At 29.5% G+C, this 19819-nt stretch overlaps 2 protein-coding genes and 1 long non-coding RNA gene across 7 annotated transcripts in view; 1 reads left to right on the forward strand and 2 right to left on the reverse strand.

The window, feature by feature from the left end:
* Positions 1-1500: 1500 nt before the first annotated feature.
* LOC105148160 (uncharacterized) lies at positions 1501-3892 on the reverse strand. 3 transcript variants are annotated; one of them, XR_846397.2, is made up of 3 exons: positions 3624-3892; positions 2607-2753; positions 1501-2460 (listed from the first exon to the last, which is right to left on the reverse strand). It is a non-coding gene; the product is annotated as an uncharacterized LOC105148160 (long non-coding RNA). The 3 variants fall into 3 exon arrangements; XR_846398.2 differs by having other exon boundaries at positions 2583-2753; XR_015545270.1 differs by having other exon boundaries at positions 1501-2753.
* Positions 3868-7204, forward strand: Acbp1 (Acyl-CoA binding protein 1). Its single transcript, XM_011059707.2, has 3 exons — positions 3868-4005; positions 6633-6747; positions 6833-7204. The coding sequence occupies exons 1-3, from the start codon at positions 3991-3993 to the stop codon at positions 6970-6972; spliced, it is 270 nt and encodes an 89-aa protein (XP_011058009.1). The 5' UTR covers positions 3868-3990; the 3' UTR covers positions 6973-7204.
* Positions 7205-7307: 103 nt separating this feature from the next.
* LOC105148159 (DnaJ heat shock protein family (Hsp40) member B6 mrj) overlaps positions 7308-19819 on the reverse strand; it is a 32917-nt gene continuing 20405 nt past the window's right edge. For 2 of the 3 annotated variants that reach the window (XM_011059705.2, XM_087406704.1), the window contains exons 4-8: positions 14689-14799; positions 9615-9791; positions 9271-9535; positions 9046-9135; positions 7308-8705 (exon numbers count right to left, since the gene is read on the reverse strand). In XM_011059705.2, the coding sequence (XP_011058007.1) occupies positions 8537-8705; positions 9046-9135; positions 9271-9535; positions 9615-9791; positions 14689-14799 (812 nt within the window). In that variant the 3' untranslated portion in view covers positions 7308-8536. The remainder of the gene's footprint in view (positions 8706-9045; positions 9136-9270; positions 9536-9614; positions 9792-14688; positions 14800-19819) is intronic. The other variant, XM_011059706.2, reaches the window with a different exon arrangement.

The following is a 19819-nucleotide window of genomic DNA, read 5'->3' on the forward strand; positions in this document are numbered from 1 at the left end:
AGTTGTATGTGGAACGATAAAAATCACTTTTTAAAATTTATTTTCCAAAATGTATTGCGAAGTGAAAAATTATGCAATTTGCGATATGCAATTATATGTCTTGTTAAAAAACAATTATGTTTTTTGTTTATATTAATTCATATTAAAAAATGTAACTTCAAAAAAATTGATTTTTTTTTTGGATAATTGATTTGCAATTATTTGTCTCTCTCCGGACTATACAACTTTTGTCTGAAACATTTTTACCTGTCAGGGTAAGTCTTCGACTGGACTCTTTAAAATGGGACACTTTGTATATGTACAAAAAATAAGTAGAAATTATTCAAGATTATTTCAAGGACGAAAATATTTGGCGAGCTGTTTACAGAACTAGAAAATGTATATAAATTCACAGACATATTAAAAAGCGAATGTATATCAGTTGTACACTATTGGATATCAGCTAATCACGATGCTAGAAAAAAAATTCCTTAGAAAGTCGCTGTGATTAGCAGTGGGCAATTGCAACAATATGCAAGTGTACCACCCTTAAAAGTTAGTAGCGAATTTGTTTGGGCGCACTAGTGCACATTACATAATTTACACAAGTTGACGTAAAGTAAAAATGTATTTAATACAAAAATAGAAACGGAGTAAATAGCAACATTCTCAATACATTTTATTTACTTTTTTTGTGTTATTAGATAAAATATGTATTTTAAAATATTTACATTTTACTTTTATACTCAGGTTAAATTAGCGTACGATTTAGTATGCACCAGTGCGCACTAATGCATCCAATCGAATTCGCTGTAACATTCAGCTCTGATTGAATAGGCTTATTTTTAGTTACAAGGGATCTATTCGGTTCAATTTTTCTTGAAATATAGTATGTTGTTAAATACAAAGATGTAAGAGATATGTATTTTTTTTTATAACGATCTAAGCTTAGATTCGAAAAGTAAAACAAAAATTCCTTAAAGCTAAAATGTATATTTGATTCCTATCAGTTATTAGCGAAACGATGAGATTTGCAAAAAAATATTTTAGACAAAACTTTTATGATTTTTGAAATATTTATAACATTTATTTAGATTTTTCAAAAATATAATATTTTAAAAATACTCATCCCATTAATTTTGAGAAATTGTTTCATCTCTTAAATCCGAGATTGAGCCGATATAAAAAAATACATACCTCTTAGATTTTTGTATTTTAACAACATATTTTAAGCAGAATCGAATTTCTGTAGGCCTATTCTGTAATTTTTTGACGACAATTCGATATCGTTATATTGTCGTCACAGCTTTTTCAATATGTAAAATATCTGTGCAACGACATCCAGCTAGTAAAACTATCATTAAAAAGTTATAGAATAGGTCTACTGGACAGGAGCAAGAGTCAAAGCTAACGTTTATATTTTATATTATGCTTATCAGTAAAACAATGAAATATTTCGATTTGAATTGGTTCCAAACAATTATGACAGATCCCTTGTTAATAATATATAATATACAAAAATTATGTCTTTTTATTACTTTTTTATTTATTTCGAAATAATAACGTAATTTTTTAGTAACATTTTGATACATTTTGTACGATATATAATCAAGTTTAGTAAAAAGATATTAAATTTTCCGACACAATTAATGTAGCACAAAATAATTCAGGGTGTGTATATGAATTTACTCAATATTTTTTAATTAATGAATATATTAAAAAAAGACGTACTATGAATTGTGCATGGATCCAATTTATATAGTCTTTTTTACTTATATAAAATTTATGTATATGGCAAGATGATATATTTAATCGCCGGCCTATTTAAATAGTATATATCTAATAGTTAGACATATAAATAACTATAAGTATGATCTTTTTATAAGTAACAACGACTGATATCGATTTCTGATTTTAATAATCAGTATACGAAAAATAAGCAAATATTATTTTGGTTTATCATTAAAGTAGACATTTTTTGTCTAACTAGAGAGAGATATTCATCTAAGAAAATCATCTATTCTACAGTAACAATACCATTAAAGTACAATTTTCGACGATTGCTCCAGTTGTAAGACTTATGTATCGCAATTTATCTGTATATCAAGATATTTTATCTGTCATATTTTGAGATATGTAATCTATGATTATTTTTTTCTGCAAGATTTTGCTACAAATTTATTTATAGAAATGTATAACATCTTTTGAAATATACAATTTTTCTTACAAACTTTATTATATTTATTCAATATAATGTATCATGATTCTAAAAAATTTTCCTGTGTTCGAATTCCCTCTCGGGTGTCATCCTTGTTTAATGTTTGGTAAATAACAAGGATGGAGTGATATCTGAGTAGCATTCGGATAGAAATTTGAACATAGCCACTAAGAATTCTTTATTGGTGCCACAAATTATTCACATGCTAAACAAATTGTCGGGCAACTGTCTTTAATCTAATTGATGTATCTTGTAAAATATTGCTGCAAAAAATTGATGATTTTTCATGAGACTTATTTGTAAAATAGAGTAGAATATAGCCGAGATGATTTTAAAAGCGGTTTTTAGATATAAAATGAAGTTTTTAGATATAATTTTACTTAACGATTTAGATATAATTTTCCTGTACCATTTGGGCTATATTTTCTTATCAAACGATCTTTGAGATTAAAGTGCACCTTTCTTTTCTAACATTTAAGATATTTGTATAAGATCCTGTTGATCCATTTTGTGTAAGTTCTATTTGGTAATAAATTTGTTCCAGACTTTAATACCTCTGGAAAAAATATATAAAAATCCACAAAACAATTATTTTTTTATTTAGTATTAGGTGTTGGAATTAATTCGTAGCGTTTTTTAATGAAAGAATGTTATTTATTTCACATGAGCATTAAAAAATACATTAATGAAAGTACTTCCCATCACTTGTAAAACGCTACGAATTAATTCCAATACCTAATACAATTCGTGAAATTTTTAGGGGAAAGAAAACTTATCTGAAAATGCTATAATGGATAACTATTCAGTTTTCCGCACTTCCAAAATCAATCAAATTAGGCTTATTCAACGCGTTTTTGCATGAAACGAAAGAATATGGTAAAAAAAAGTGCGTCGCTCTGCCCTGTGTGATCCGAGATATTAAACGTTAAAGTTGATGACTATCGAGGTTAGGAAATCTGTCATTGCGAAATACTGCGATGAAAGGATGCATTGCATTTTCACATAGGTTTCCAAGTTTGCACGCAAAGCGAGATTTGATAAAAAAATTGATATATATAACGTTAGCCTCTTGGAGATGCTAAATAATAGGCTTGTTCTTTTTGGCTGAACTTTTGCACCAGTTCATCTTCCTTTCTCTTCTTTTCTATTGGAGAGAAAAGGAAGAAAGATGAACTAATGCAAAAGTTCAGCCAAAAAGAACAGCTTTGTGTTTTCTCGCATTCTCTCGCCAAGATCCGTGTATCCTATCGCCATGTCTTTTTCACGAAGATATAGGATAAAAATAGATAATCACGAAAGTAATTTAGAAACTTAAACAATATTTAAATATAAAGTAATAAATTATACCATATAGATATATAATAAAGTTACGATATTTTGATGCTGTATTTTATTAAAACATTAAAATATAGTTAATGCTTCTTACACTGCAACTCATCGTACTCTGCATGCTACTGAAAAAATTTCTTTCATATCTACTGTATTTACTTATTTAAAATTTTCGAAAATTCAAGTTATTTCGTCTTTATGTCAAATGTGATTGTAAGCTTCAAAGTCGCATTAGTCGTATCGTTAATCGTGCATGGATTGTGGGCATTAATGCAGAAAGGTAGTCACTTGTAAATTTGTGAAAATTTCCGAGAAACAGAATCGATTATACGTATATAGGCATGTATATACGTATGTACGTAGTCTATTATCGCGACGTTAACAAGAGTGTCGTAACCTCACATACGATTCTTTCTCTACATCAGTCAACATAATTTGGTGTCTAAAACTCCGGATATTTCATTATGTCGTTGGACGAAGTAAGGACGATGAGCAAACTTTATTTTCATAAAATTATTTAATAATTTGAATAATTACTCGTGAAAATGGAACATGTCATACCATCCACCTTTCCCTCTTTAGAGAGTTAATTTAGAACAATTTTGGCAGTTAGTTACTTTGATTGGTGAGATAAATATTTTAATTATTTTTTTAACTCATCGGTAACACACAAAACATACTGTGGTGTGTGTATGAATGTGTTTGTGTGTGTGTATGTGTGGTGTGTGTGTGTGTGTGTGTGTGTGTGTGTGTGTGTGTGTGTGTGTGTGTGTGTGTGTGCATGCGCGCGCGCGTGATCGATCATGGAATAATACGAAAAAAAATCAAAAATGGGCTCGAAACATAGCTTAGGAAAACACATGGAAAATAGGGATGATTTGAGACATTTGAGTGCCATTGCAGCAAAAGTTGGAAGTATATACTATATGATAACGATTACAAAATACACATGTATGCACATTTTATTTTTAATAGAGATATTCCAATTTACATAAAATTTTATTTTATTCGATTAAAAAGTAAATGCATCAATATCATTATTTATTGAAAAATACATACATGCATACATAGTTATATAAATTATCATTAAATTATCGTTTTTTTAACTTGTTCGCTTCCTTCTCAGAATACACTTTATGCATAAAATGCACAAATTTATTAAATTGCAGGAAAATGGGACGAAAACGTGAGGACCCGTATATTCTAAATAATTATTCACTGCTTTAAAAACAAATTCAATGCAAGCACACAAAGAATTTATGTGCTTAAAGCAATAAATTTGTGATTGTAAAGCAGAGAATTGATGTAATTAAAGCAGAACGTATACATAACTATATCGAGTCGGGCTGTATCGATGACAGATATCTCAACCTCTAAAGTCTAGAACTTTAACGCTTAATAACTCGATTAACTCGAATAACTTAATAACACGAGACCAATCGCCGCGATTTTTGGCAAATTCTTTAGTTTTTGAGTGAAAACGGATAGAAGCACATTTTTATTAAGATTCTAGGGGGGGTGAGGGGAGGAACATATATATTCTAAATAATTATCTTTTCGGCTCTAAAACACAAATTTTCTACTGTAAAAAACATATTATATAAAAAATATGTTTTTAAAGAAGAAAATTTGTATTTTTAAAGCAGAGAATTTATATTTAAAACAAAGAATTTGTGTAATTCTTGAGCCATCAATATGATAGATTTTCTAACCTGAATATCTGTCAACTTCAACAATTAATATTCGGTTCGCGAGACGTTTTTCTTCGAGATTCGTTCATTTCGTGTAAAAACGCATCAAACGAACCTAATTTTATCGGAAGTGAGAAAGTTAAACTCAACAATTACCATAAAAGTATAATATATGAATATTACAATTAAATATTCTGAATATTCAGTAATGATGTTTATAAATATATATGTATTTATGTGCAAATTATGAAGTTTATAAATAAATGAATTAAAATCAATTATTACATGTCTTTTATACCCTATACTTTTATGCAAAAACATTTTCAGGGAATGTATTTTGCACACTAATCTCAGAAAGGTCTTTAAATTAATTCTAAGCGAAAGCAAACTGTTTGTTTTCACTTTAGAATTAATTCCAAGTGCTTTTCTAGAAATTCTAGTGTGTACAAAGGGCATTAAATTAAGTTAGAATAATGTATAGCAACGGAACAAACATATTCTAGTTTTATAACGCACCAAATTATAAAACTGTTATATGACTGTTATATAATTATTATATAATATTTTAAGTTACATGTATTTGTATTTATATTAAGTTACATTATATTTATATTATATATAGCTGCAATGATTCGTGAGTGGAAAAGCTAACGTGGATGTTATATACACACGTTATATTATCTGTTATATTCCGTTATATGGAAACAATATAATATTTATATATTATGTTTGCTAAGGTAACATTTTCGGTAAAAAAACCAACCGATTTACAGAAATTAATTCAAGTGATAGTCTTTTTTTAATTATAATGATATTTTCCACGTAGAATAATTTCAGTAGGCGTAGAATAATTTCAATTAACAATGACAATAATTGGTCTTTCGTTTTATTTCTTACAATTATAGGATCCAAATTTTCGCATATTAGATTCGAATTATTCAAACATAATTCGGACATCCAAATTTGAGTAATAATTCAATGAAAAAAATTCGAATATATATTATACATTCTACATACGCTGCAATATTGCTTCTAACGTAAATTTCATTGAAATAAATACATTTGCTGCAATGAGAAACGGAAAGAAAATCAATAGGCGCTCGAAAAAGGATAAAGTGACTTAAAAATCAAAAAAGAACATGGAATGCTAATAGTTTAATCGATTCACTGAAATATTTAATTTAATTGTTAATGGAATATTGATAATCCTAATTATGATACAGATAAAAAACAAAAATTTACTAAAATATTTTACTTAGAATTTATATCAAATTATATCATTGGTATATGTTACTCTGTATTGATAAATTAAATCATCTAAATTGCTTATGATTTCTATTAAATTTAATAACAATTTGTCAAATAACGCGAAAAATAATTATAAAATAATCGTAAAAACACGTTTCTATTCTTAGAGATTTAATGATGCGGCTACAGTGGTAAAGAAATTGGCTGCGCAACCAGAAGATCAAGATTTACTCGAATTGTATGCATTGTACAAGCAATCTACCATTGGCGACTGTAATACAGGTACATTCTCATTTTTGTGTGCAGTCCATTATTTGTTGCGTACACTTATGTCACAATTGTCATGATTCATGTAAACCTTTTTTAGAGAGACCGGGTATGTTGGATTTCAAAGGAAAAGCTAAATGGGATGCTTGGAACGGTAAAAAAAGTATGGGACAAGAAACGGCGAAAGAGCAATACATCACTAAAGTGGAAGCATTAATCGCTTCGATCGGAAAGAAGTAATGGATTCTCATTATCAAGGGTATACGTACACATGAATATTCGAACACTTGTGATTTCATTCGATCAATTATAAAACTTGTTCACTATTGATGAGAAACATTCAGAATTTTACAAGCACATATGCAAATGATGTATAGATACAGTAAATATCGATTTTATTTAATTCCGCTGATTTATATGAATTTTGTATTCAATGATTTATTGCAATTAGCATAAAACTATTTGTCGCATATGTCTGTTGTAATTGATTTCCTTTTATCAAATAGTAATTTGATCTCTGCCGTTTACAATAATCCCATACTGAAATTTCATAATTTGCTTTATATTCAAGATAATTAGTGTATATTAATAATGTATTTCTATAACATTTTTTTTCTTATTATATACACATGTGTAAATAGCTATAATCGAAGGAAATACGATCAAAAACGATTTTTCTAACAGTTTCTCAACGGTGCACATTTAGCGCGTATTTAGCTAAAACTTAAATCAGTAAATAACGCTAGAGCCAACGACAATAAAAATACACAGCAATAAAAATAAATTATGCTATAAATCGATACGAGATACATTTATAGATATTTTTATTATTTTGAGAAATGGTAAATATTTACAAATTAGCATCTTAAAAAAATAACCTTAACATATGTTGTCAAGATCATAGCCCTGAGTGATTTCCAACAGATTTTAGCCATTGCTTGTTCGTTAAAAAGATTATTAATACAAAATTAATGAAAGTAATTTAATCCAAATCAATTTGCTATTGGGTGGCTTTCTCTTTGCGTTGTAAAATGTACGCGTGGAGGCAGTGTATGCCACCACGTATACATTTTATAATACGAAACAAGGGTTATCCTACGGAGAACAGCACTGCCTCCAAAAAATATAACCTAACTCCAATCCTTATTTTAATACAGGATGGCTCTCACTTTGTGTTGTAAAGTGTACGCAAATTTAAAAAATTAATGGTAATTCTTTTAACATTCATTTTTGTGGTCATACTTTTTAACGAACAAGCAACGACTAAAATTTGTTGAAGGTTACTCAGGATTATGATCTTGAAAATATATGATTTTTGAAGGTGCTGACTTTTCATAAATATTTACCTGAGAAATTATAAGATTTTGCATCAGTTTTGTAACCTAGCGATAATCGAAATTTAAGTTAGCGAATGGCATCGGTTACATCATACAACTAGGTAGAGACAAGAAGATGTTACTTGTAAATTAGTCTCAATTTGCGGCGCAAGAGATATACTATCGCGAATAACTAATTAAATTCAAATAGCTTTTTTTAATGAACTTTATTATATGAACCGCGTGGATATGTCAAGCCAGTCGTGTAATTATAATCATTACAGGTTACTTTTTCTCTTAATTCTTACACAGATTAACATTTTTTGTTCATCAATTTATGAATTTTTATTAAGTAATAATGAATGGAGAATAGTAGCATAGTATCGAAAACTAAAATTTATCCGGAATTAAATCTTAAGTCGAGTATATCAGAAGCGCACACTCGTCGACTTGAATACATGAGGAACTTGAGACAAGAGCGAAGAAATTTATTTCCTTTTATTTCTATCGTGCTTCTTATTCATGTGCGGATGATGACGCGTCTTTACTCTGCTAGCTTTTACATAGTCGCCATAGGTCGTATTCGAGTTGTGGCTATCCATCGTGTTATCGTTGACGTTTTCGCAGACTTGATGACTCGTTGATGCATCGTCGAACCTAACATACAAACAAACGAGATGACAGAAAACTAAATCTCGTGTAAAAAGTAATTCGCTCTTGTTTTTATGTAAATTCCAATTATTAACGCTCCGATCACTCGGGCTTAGAGAGCCTATCTCACTATCATTGATTGTCAATTTCGGCGAATAACGCGCGTTAAGAAGCATGTCGACTGATGTTACATTTTCAATGGAAATGACTCTGCGAGGGGAGCAACTGTGTCGAGAGATACCAACGCGGATACTAGATACTTGTTTACAGATGTTTAAATCGTGATGACAGGAATTTCTCAATTGCCAAGGAGAGATCGTGCGAGTGAGATGTGTTTTAACTGTACGTTATTGATTGTGGTACGCCGTTCACTGTCTTTGATTTCAGAATATCATTTTCATAAGACATTATGGTTTCTTTTCCATTTTCGAAGACTCTGTAAAAGACATGAGAAACAGAAGATATAATTAGAAGAAATATAATGTTGAATCTTACATAATAGAATATACAGTAAGAATGGTGTGTGCGTGTGTGTGTGTTGCATGTGTGATATATGTGAGATTCTTTTTACTTTTTGGTCGTAATTTTTTTTCCATCGATGAAACGAGTTGAGGTGCTAGTACGTTTTACAGCAGAGCCACCGCTCGTTCCGTCAAAACTAGTGAAAGTACCAAAAGAAGTAAAGTTTCCTGCAGCACCAGCGTTCTCCATTAAATCATTAAACGGCAAACGAAAGCCAAATCCAAAAGGCCCGAAGAAAGAAGTACTCAGACTATTACTGGTTGAGTGGTCGTGTCTTCCTCCGACGCCTCTCCGAGAACCTCCACCATGAAAACCTGCAAAATTTGGTGTTTGCAATGTTTGCCTTTTGACAACTTATTATGTATTTTCTGTCTAAATGTATTTGTATCTTACCGGCAAACAAATCTTCAAAAGGTATTCCATCGAAAAATTCTCTAAATACTTCTTCAGGATCCCTAAAGACAAACGCGCCACCAAAGTGCGAATCAAAATCATCTCCGTGACGTCGTTTGCCTCCGGGCATTTGAAGGCCATCCTTGCCATATTGGTCGTAAACACGCCTCTTTTTCTCTAAAAAAAGTGAGACATTTATTATTTGAATTGATTGTAACCTCCATCATAATTTTGATCCTTTCAACCAAAACCCAACAAGCGAGACTTCTACAAGGTTTGCCAAAGATTAGTCCAATATTAGTCCAATATCGACATGTAAGTTGGAATATAATGCGAAGAATGTTGGAGAAAATTTATCATAACTCTCTATAACTTTCTATATTGTACACATTTATCATAACTTTTTATGCTGTACAACTCCTATACTGTACATTAGACTCAAATGGCTCTGAAAAATATATATGGAATTCATGCGCATATGTGGAGCAGGACAGACACCAATGCACATTACATATATACATACGTTGAACTGTATACTGTTACATGTTACATTGGCCAGTAGCAGTGTGCATCTATGAAGTTGTCACCTCATTTTCAAAATTTCTGATACGTTTTGAAAAGCGTTCTGATTAAATAAAAAAAAAAAAAAAATAAAGATTTGAAGATATAGTATGTCAACTTCATAGATGCACATGTTTTCGCGATACGAAAATTAATCATAACTTTTCTATTTCAAGAAAGAGCAATTTAAATTTAATACTTTTTGGTAGATCTCTTGTAGAGAGTGCATTATTCTGAACATTCAAGAAAATATTAACAAAATTTTTTGCCTCTAAAAACTTAGAAAATTCGGTTTGGAAAATTAAAAATATGTCGCAAAATGCCTCGTACGATATGACGTACATACAACTTGGGTTAATAAAATCTTTTGAAAAAATTTGTACCTAACTATTAAAAATATGTAAAATATATGCATATACCCCTAAAATTTATCGGAATTACAGCTTTTTTTTAATTCCTAAATTTGTCTCATTACAGAGCGCTTTAAATCAGAATTATCTCCTTAAAGAATTTGCAAAACTAAATTTAAATTAAAAATTGAATTTATAGAGATATTTATGTAACAATTGGTCAAAAAATTACGTATAATTTTTCTTAAGCTATAATGTTATCGATATGTACGAATACGCAAATATATGTAATATTATCATTACATGTATACTGTTATCACAAACTTACCTTTTTAAAAAAAGTAAAAAAAGGCGTTAAGAATATACATGTTTTTTGAATAAAACCTAAATGTCTAACTTAAATAATAATAATTTTAATTCTTCTTCAAGGATATTCTTATTGGTCTTTTTATTCCAATTCAAGTAATAGCAATTTTAATTCTATGTCAAAAATTATTACTCCTCGAAAAAAAAACTAATATATCAAATGAAAAATTAAAACCTAAATAGTATTATCTTTGTTATTTACTTAATTCTAATGATGTGCATCATTTGTATAAAAGATTTGGTATTAACAATTGACGTCAAGTTAAGGGGGGAATTCCGTTTTCTGAATAAAAAAATTGTTTTTTTTTCTTACGGAATATTATAGTATGAAATGTTAAAAATATGTATAACAAATTTCAAAACGAAATTCATAAAATTAGAAGTTGTAAAGACCAATTCGGCGCGCAGGTATACATATAACTTATAAGTAAACCAACTCAAGTGTTACACTCCGATTTTGATGAGTTTTTAGTATGTTGTTTTCCAGACAAAAATAAGTGATACGTATTTCTTTATATGTAACAAGATGCACTTTTAAGGAGTGAAACACCCCTTTGAAAAAAATCGGTTTTTCTTTTTCGAAACGAATATCTTTGAAATTATAAAAGGTAGAAACAAATTTCTAGAATGAAAATTAAATGGTTTCAAGAGTACTTTTTAACAATGTGCGTATGGGTACATATAAAAAAAGTACGTGTTCTTATTTTTATCTGGAGAACAACATACTAAAAACTCAAAATCGGAGTGTAACACTTAGATAGGTTTACTTGTTAGCGCACTGAAACTAAACGTTTTTCTCGAAACAGCTTTTTCGCTGTCACTGGTGTGTACAATATCTATGAAACTAATAGACCGATCATCTTCCGCTTTAAACTGCATGTTGAGGAAACATCCCTTTATTGTATGATGAAAAAGAAAAACAATCCGTTATATACTTTTTTTTATTGCAAAAAAATTCAGCCAATTTTTAAAGAGAAATCGATGATTTTTATTTGACAAACCGCCATTTTCTCAATTATCAATTTTTTTATTGCTTATTCATCAAATGATGAATAACTATATGTATATAAAATTAAACGCTATCAGATTTTTATATTTTAGACGACCGAGACGGAAAATATCTTGCACACCAGTGACAGATATTTCGTGCCATGTCTGAGGAGAGATAACTGGCATAATATTGGCTCAAATTTAATAAAAAAAAAACTAATTACATTTAAATATAGTCAAACAATGTTCCAAAATTCAAATGTATTGTAACTTTATACTTTGGTCAAAAAAAAAATTCCCCAAAAAATCAATTTTTTTCGCTCAAAAAACGGAATTTTCCCCTTAAATCATGTACCAAATTAAGTAAATAATATTAATTCTAATGACATGTATCATTCGTATAAAAAATTTGATATTAACAATTGGTATCAAATTAAATTCCATATCAAATTAAATAAAAAATATGATCCAAGTGGTACTATTTTTAATTTTTATATAATGAACTCTAAGTATATATATTAGGCGTAGTAAAAAGAAATCCATTATTTTTCCAATAGATGGTTTTAGTAATCTGCATCACGCGTAGACGAGATACAGATTACTAAAGTCATCTATTGGAAAAATAATGGATTTCTTTTTACTATACCTAATAGTAATATTTATATTCCTATTGAAGAATTTTCCTATTCCGATCTAAATGACTTTAATTCTTATATAAAATTTTTATATAAGAATTAAAGTCATTTAGATCGGAATAGGATTCGCAATTCATTCAAAGATATTTTCTCTTTCAATCAAAATAGTAGTTATTTAATTCTTCTTCAAAACGTTATTACAAAATTGCGTTGTCTTGATAGATCGAATAATGAAAACTATAAAAACGATTAAAAAATTATATAATAGTTAATAAAAATAAATAACATAAGATAATTACAATTTTAATATAATAATAAATTTAATCTGAATGTTTTTTTACACTAAAAATAAAGTTTACTGTTTATTTATTTTTTTTTTCATTTCTTATAGGTCCAATTTATTTATCTTGAATTTAAATCTAATCGCTTGCACAACTTTCGTAACTTATACGACTGTATAACTCAATCGTATATCATGTACATATATCCACGCTGAATACTTTTACTCTCATGGGAATGTTTTTTATTTTTCTTATTTTAAATATTACATTCATGTTTTTAGTACTGTTTTTATACAGTGATCAAGCAGCGCCAAGTTTACTTCTTTCACTTTTTTTGTGGTAACACTTGAATGAACGCAATTTTGTGATAACGTTTTGAAGAAGAATTAAATAACTACTACCTTGATTGGAAGAGAAAATGTTTTTGAATGAATGGCGAATAAAAATTTTATATAAAAAGAATTTTTAGTTTGGGTCGGAATATTGATTCCTTCAATAGGAATACAAATATTACTATATATACTTAGGTTTTATTATATAAAAATTAAAGATAGTACTACTTGGATTATATTTTTTATTTAATTTGGTGTGGAATTTAACTTAGCGCCAGTTGTCAATATCAAATCTTTTAAGGTAATTATATAAAAATTCCTAAGATAACAAATTCAAAAATATAAACAAATGACAAACGGGTAATTGGGAATTGGCACGGTGCGTAATTCAGCTTTAAAAAGACTTTATCTTACATAATCAAACAGAAAATAGATTTCATATGCGTGTACATGTTTCGGCTAGCATTCTAGCCTTCTTCAGCAAGTAGAAACTCTTACAATAAAATCATGCAGATTTATTACAAGAAGTGAAGTTTATACGGTCATATTCATTGTGCGACAATCAATCCTCCATTAGAGAGCCAATCTCACCAGTTATCAAGCTGGATGGTAAAATGGCTGAAATCCCACAATGATGTGACCGTGGACATAATTCGCGTGAATTTTTGTCAAAATGTTGATATATGAGACATAGTCAATAAATTATAAAATATAAATATAAAAAAGAATTGATTAAAAACATGTTGTGTATTTTTGTCAAATTACTAAAATTCCTGTGTATCGAGGAACTATCTGTTCAGTCCCAAAGTTAAAATTCAACTGATCAGTTTTAGTTGTTTGACAAATACACTGTCCTACGATTATATTATATTAAGTAGTCTTTATCCCCGCGTTACAGTGTTTCTAATTAAATATAGTAAATATGTATAATATAGAAGTCTATGGAAGTCTATTGATCATATATCGCTTTCATGTATTAAATATGTTGTTTAGCTTGTAAACATTGTATTTTTTTTTCATCAGGAGTATAACTTTCTCGAGTCAAGTTATAATTTACTAGTTGTTAGTACATATTGATCATAGAACGCAAGCAGGGTTAACTGCAACACGTGATTATTCGATGTAATATTAGAAATAAGAAAAAACTCGCAAATATTTTCCTTTTCAAAGAAGTATAAAGATGTGCGCGATCAAATATGTGTTGCATCTCGCGATATTCGTATTTGAAATCATTCTAATCAAAACGAGATATTCATAAATTAATTAATTTATTAATTATAAATTATGAATCAAATACTAACACAATGTTTATGAGTAGCTGTGTTGTATTTTAATTCAACTTACAACTCGAAAAATTCTCGAATATTGTAATCATCGTCGCCCATCGCGTTTCACGCCCGTTTTCGGCGGCATGAGCATTAGAATTTTTTTAAAAGAAGAAAAGAAACGCGAAAAACATATTGCAACAGGTTATTAAGATAAATAAAAAAAAAAAAAAAAGAAACGAAACTACAGAACACAATGCTTTGAGCACTCTGCAAATCATATTCAAGTGGTACCAAAGTATCGCTGAAAGGGAGAATCAAAGAAACTCCGGAAGGTGAATCCACGGCCGGGCCTTGATGCCGCCTTCTGATATAAGCGTTGATCGTAAGTGCGTCTCTTTACATCTGGAAAGATTTTCTATATCGCCTCGATCTTTTTCGCACATCTAAGAAGCTTTCGTTTTATTACATTAATGTCTCGGCTAAAAAAAAGCGATGGCTTCTAATTCAATTATTAATCCTATAAAGAAGTATGTTAAAAATCATTTTTGCTCCTAAACCATGTTTGGCATGTATTTATATTATTATTTCTTATAGTTTTTGGTCGTAAAATTACGTGGTGACATCCATTTGCTATCAAAGTATAAGGAAAAAGGATAAAAACAGAAGGTCCGCAAAGATGGATAATTTATGATCCCATTTTTCAAATACATGACTCGTCACAAAAATAAATACAGGGGAGTGTGCCATCAACATCGCCGAATACGAATCTGAATGCTTGTATACGTACACAAATCTATTAATACACAATCGCGGATATATGTCAAAATATATTATCTAAAAAAAAAAACAATATGTACTACCGAATGATGCACCTAAAAAATACTTTATTTGATTACAATTGTTAGGATTTTCTCATTTTAATGCAAATAAATTCTACTATGTGATTTTACAATTAAAAAACTATAAGAAATAGTAAAGCTATGCAAATTTTACATGCTGGCTTAGGAGCAAAAATCGGCTACTTTTTAACATTCTTTCTTGTAACTGATACGATTCCAATAATTTCAATGATATGATTTAATAAATATGTTTAATCATTTAAATGTTTCCGTGGCTAAAAATAATGTGAATAGTCGAAAACTTCTATTCTATAAATTATGAGCATTATTTCATATTTCTTTGTAGGATATCCCATAAACTTAATAATACTTAAGGATACGAGATTCCTGAGATTGTTTTGAAATGAAAATTCTAGTACCAAATTGTCTATAATGTTATAATTTTTGAGCTACAATTTAAAGTTAATGAATCAGGCTAAAATTCATGGTATAAGACATAATGCTAAAAGCAAAAACTGACTGTTAGTCTTGTCAATTCTCAAAACGAACTTTATATAATGTATTAGGGTGATTCATCTTTACATTTGAAGAAAATTTTTTTTCGAATTCTTTCCGCGGCATCTCTCAGAATGGTTCCAATAAATAAATAAAAAATAATTCTCGCCAAGTCAGTTAGATCGGACAACGAACTCGTAATATATATACTCGATTGAAATACATTTTTTTCAATAAATTGTATAATAGTCGTGAATTATTGAATTATGCAGCATTATAAAGCAAATAGTTATGATTCATGACCCTTTTATGCATTCCAAAATTCCTTAAAAAAAAAAAAAAAAAAAAATTTCAATTTTCAGTATCATATCGATGTATATCCTTTGATTTTCGTAATCTTTTTTTCCTTAACTCTTCTTTTTTTCTTTCTTTATATCGATGGCTCTAGAAGGTGCTATATCGAGAAAAATATAAAGAAAAGTTTATGTCAAGAAATGAATGAAAAACGGTCTATTTCGTATGAGGCATGAAGACTCTATGTCGGAACGCATACGAAGTACGGTTTATATCGAGAAAGAATGGTTAAAATCGCATGAAACTAAAGAAGGGTTTATATAGTGTAATATTGATTTATAAATCATACATATTTAGTTACGGAAAATTAAATAATAGATGAATAAATGAGTGCGAGAAACAGGATTGTAAATTAAGACGATTCTCGTTCTCAGTCACTATTATAAAATTTATGAGAAAAAAATACTGCGCTCTTCTTTAATTTCATACGACTTGAACCGCGAGAAGAAAAAAGACTTTTCTTCTCGCTTACTTCGTATACGTTCCGACATAGACCGGTCTTCACGCCTTACGCGAAATAGACCGCATTAATTTTTTGACAAAAACCTTTCATGTTTTTTTTTCGATATAGCACTTTCTATGGCTCAGGCGATATAATATCTGTCGTCTTTTTTTGAATGATTGTTCCACGAGATTCGAGTAGAGATATATGCGTCGGTGAATAGTCGAATATAACTTTCTTATTTTTTTTTTAATTATTCAAATTGAAAAATTAAATATAATTTTTTGAAAAATATTTAACAAATATTTTACACAAATAATAATTACTGTGTAAAGACATATGCAATGTTTAATGATATTTTTGTCTCTAGGAGAATTCTTCTACTAGATCATCATATCGAATGTACGAAGCAATGTAAATTTTGCACAACTATTTTTAAATCGCGAATCTAACGCGCTTTAAAAGTTCTGAACATCTGAACAAAAAAAGACGCGCCTTAGACAATTTTCAACATGAAAAATAAATACTTCGAATTTCTATATTTTTCTCATCGTAATAAACAATATAAAGTTTTTACTGGTATTATTTATTTATCTTATACATAGTAAATAATATTTGATAAATGAAATTATTGATAGGTACGGAGAATATACCGGAGTAATCATTTTATTTTTATTTTTTAATTATATCAATTTATTTAATTGTTTAAATGAGACATATAAGGTTTCAAACAATGCAAAAAGGTTTCAAAAAAGCAGAACGCGCAAATTAAAAAAGTTTTCTGATTTTGCGGAAAATACACTTTAAAAATATTGCTAGTATAATGGGAAGTGTAGCTAAGTGAGCTAGTATGAAGGAAACTAAAATATTTAATGAATCGTCGGTATAGGTTCCCGTTGTCCAATCGAATTGAAAGGAGTATTGATAAATAAGACCAAATTCTATGTTACGCGATGGCACCTAAACTAACCTTTAAAAATCCTTTGTTAGGTAACTGTTAAAAATCCTTTGTTCATACTAATTGTAAGAAGTACGAAGATAATTATTATTTATCCATGAAGTTGTCAGAAAGTTGCGAGAATAGCGTAGTAAGCTATTTTAGGCTTTAATATTGTTTTATGCGTAGAAATTACCTACTATACATAGAAACTATCTAGGTAGCACTTATTGGTTCATACATATTTCATATACGTTTTCTAAACATATCTCATGTTTTACAAATGATCACAGGAAACATATATAAAACTACTAGAACAATCTTCTCTATACCAACTTTAGGAATGGAAATTATATTTTTTCAAATCGATTCTATTTTATTTATAAGTTATTTTAATACTTTTGACATATATAGTTCCTATTATAATTTTGACGGATTGAGCTACTGCATGCGGATTAGTGATGGGATTTCGACTCGAAATCAGCACTCCAGCTATTCAACCTTTCCTCGGCACACCAGCTATTCAACCTCTCCTCGGCACACCAGCTATTCAATCTTTTCACTTTCCCCTACTCAGAATCCGAAGAAAACAATGAGAATAACGTTGAAGAACATACATACAATTACATTTTAGCAGGAAATTTTCGCCTTATTCTGTATATATTATATTTCTTTACGTAATTTTCTGTTTTTTTTTCGCCAATATTATAAATAAAAAGTATACATTATTTATATTTAATGATTAAATGCTGTCGATCATATTTATTATTATTATTATTATTATTATTTATCGATTTAAATTATAAAAGAATTAAATAAATATTAAATCTTCAAATCAATAAAAAAAGTTAATCAATAAAAAAGTTAAAAACACAAAACAATTTGTTAAAATAAAAAAATATTTTGGTTAGACAGATGTGATTTTCTAAAATTGTGTGGTATATGGCAAACTGTTGGTTTCTACGTATAAACCAATATTAAAGCTAACTTACTGCGTTATTCCCACAACTTTCCCACTTCTCGGATAAATAATGATTATTTTTGTATTTTTTAGCATCTAATAAAGCATTTTTAAAGGTTAGTTTAGGTTCTATTGCAAGGCAAAATTTGAACTTATTTACGGATACTTTTTTAATAAAAATTATTTTTTTATGGATTTTGGAACTATTCTGAGTGCTGTGAAAACATTTTTGAAGTAGAAAATATAGACCATCTTAATATACAGGATAATCCAGACCACTAACAAGTTATAAATAAGTGATATAAGAGCGATGATAGAAATGTTGATGATATAAATAAGATTAATTAATTGATAATAGAAATAGATTAATTAGTTATCAGAATGTCAAGATATACAGAGTGCGTCACCAAAATCCAGACAATTTTCAATTTAAATTTTCCGCTATATTGTGCCTCCGCCAGAGATTGTTGTTGGCGTTCGAAAGAGAAAGCTTAATGCTTTTAGTAAACAGTCACATTCTCAAAATGACCGCGATGTTGAAACCAAGTATAATCGGAGTAGTAAGCGGAGTATAATCGAAAAGCCGCGATCATCGAAGGCCTTCGCGCTGGGCGCTCAGTAACGGAAATAATTCGGTTCTTTAGATATCCGAGATCAACTGTTTATGACGTTGTGGCAAAATATACGGTTTTAGAACAGTCCAGCGAAGGTTCCAGTATACCAACGAAGAAGAGTCACTCGAAAGAATGCACCGCGAGGACCACCAGTCGTTACTGATTTCGGATGATCCAGGGCAATCGTTGCGAAAATTAGCATCGATTGTTGGTGTAAGCGAGCCAACAATGCGTCGAATTGCCGAGGAGGATCTTCGATACAAATCGTACACATTAAAGATACGACAGATGCTCTCTGCCAGGCTGCCAGGACAAGCCGAGTTGCTCGCCTTGGCTCCCATTCTGGTCTCCCAATAGCCCAGATTTAAATCTCTTGAACTACTACGTATGAAGCGTAGGAAAGGGTTACAAACAAGTCTCGGTATGTGACGTCATTAAGGACCGCTATTGAGACAGCAATCGTCAGGGACAGGGTTACATTACAGCGTGCGTGCGAACGCTTCAGACCGAGAATTTAGCTGTCATTCAAACTAATGAGGGATATATCGAATAATTGTGCTCTACAGGGATCTCCTAAGTGTCATGTAAAAAGATTTTTTGTAATATTTAATTTTTCAGTAAAAACATTTTGTTTAAAGAAATTGTTCGATTTGTCCGGATTTTGATGACGCCCCCTGTGTGTCCGCTTAGGGTAACATGATATGATTTCAATAGTTCTTACAACAATAGAATGTTTCTGATACTTTAGAATAAATTTCAGATAGGGACGATGACTGGCCT

This window comes from Acromyrmex echinatior, chromosome 1 (assembly GCF_024713525.1).
Source record: "Acromyrmex echinatior isolate Ae372 chromosome 1, ASM2471352v2, whole genome shotgun sequence".
NCBI lineage: Eukaryota > Metazoa > Arthropoda > Insecta > Hymenoptera > Formicidae > Acromyrmex > Acromyrmex echinatior.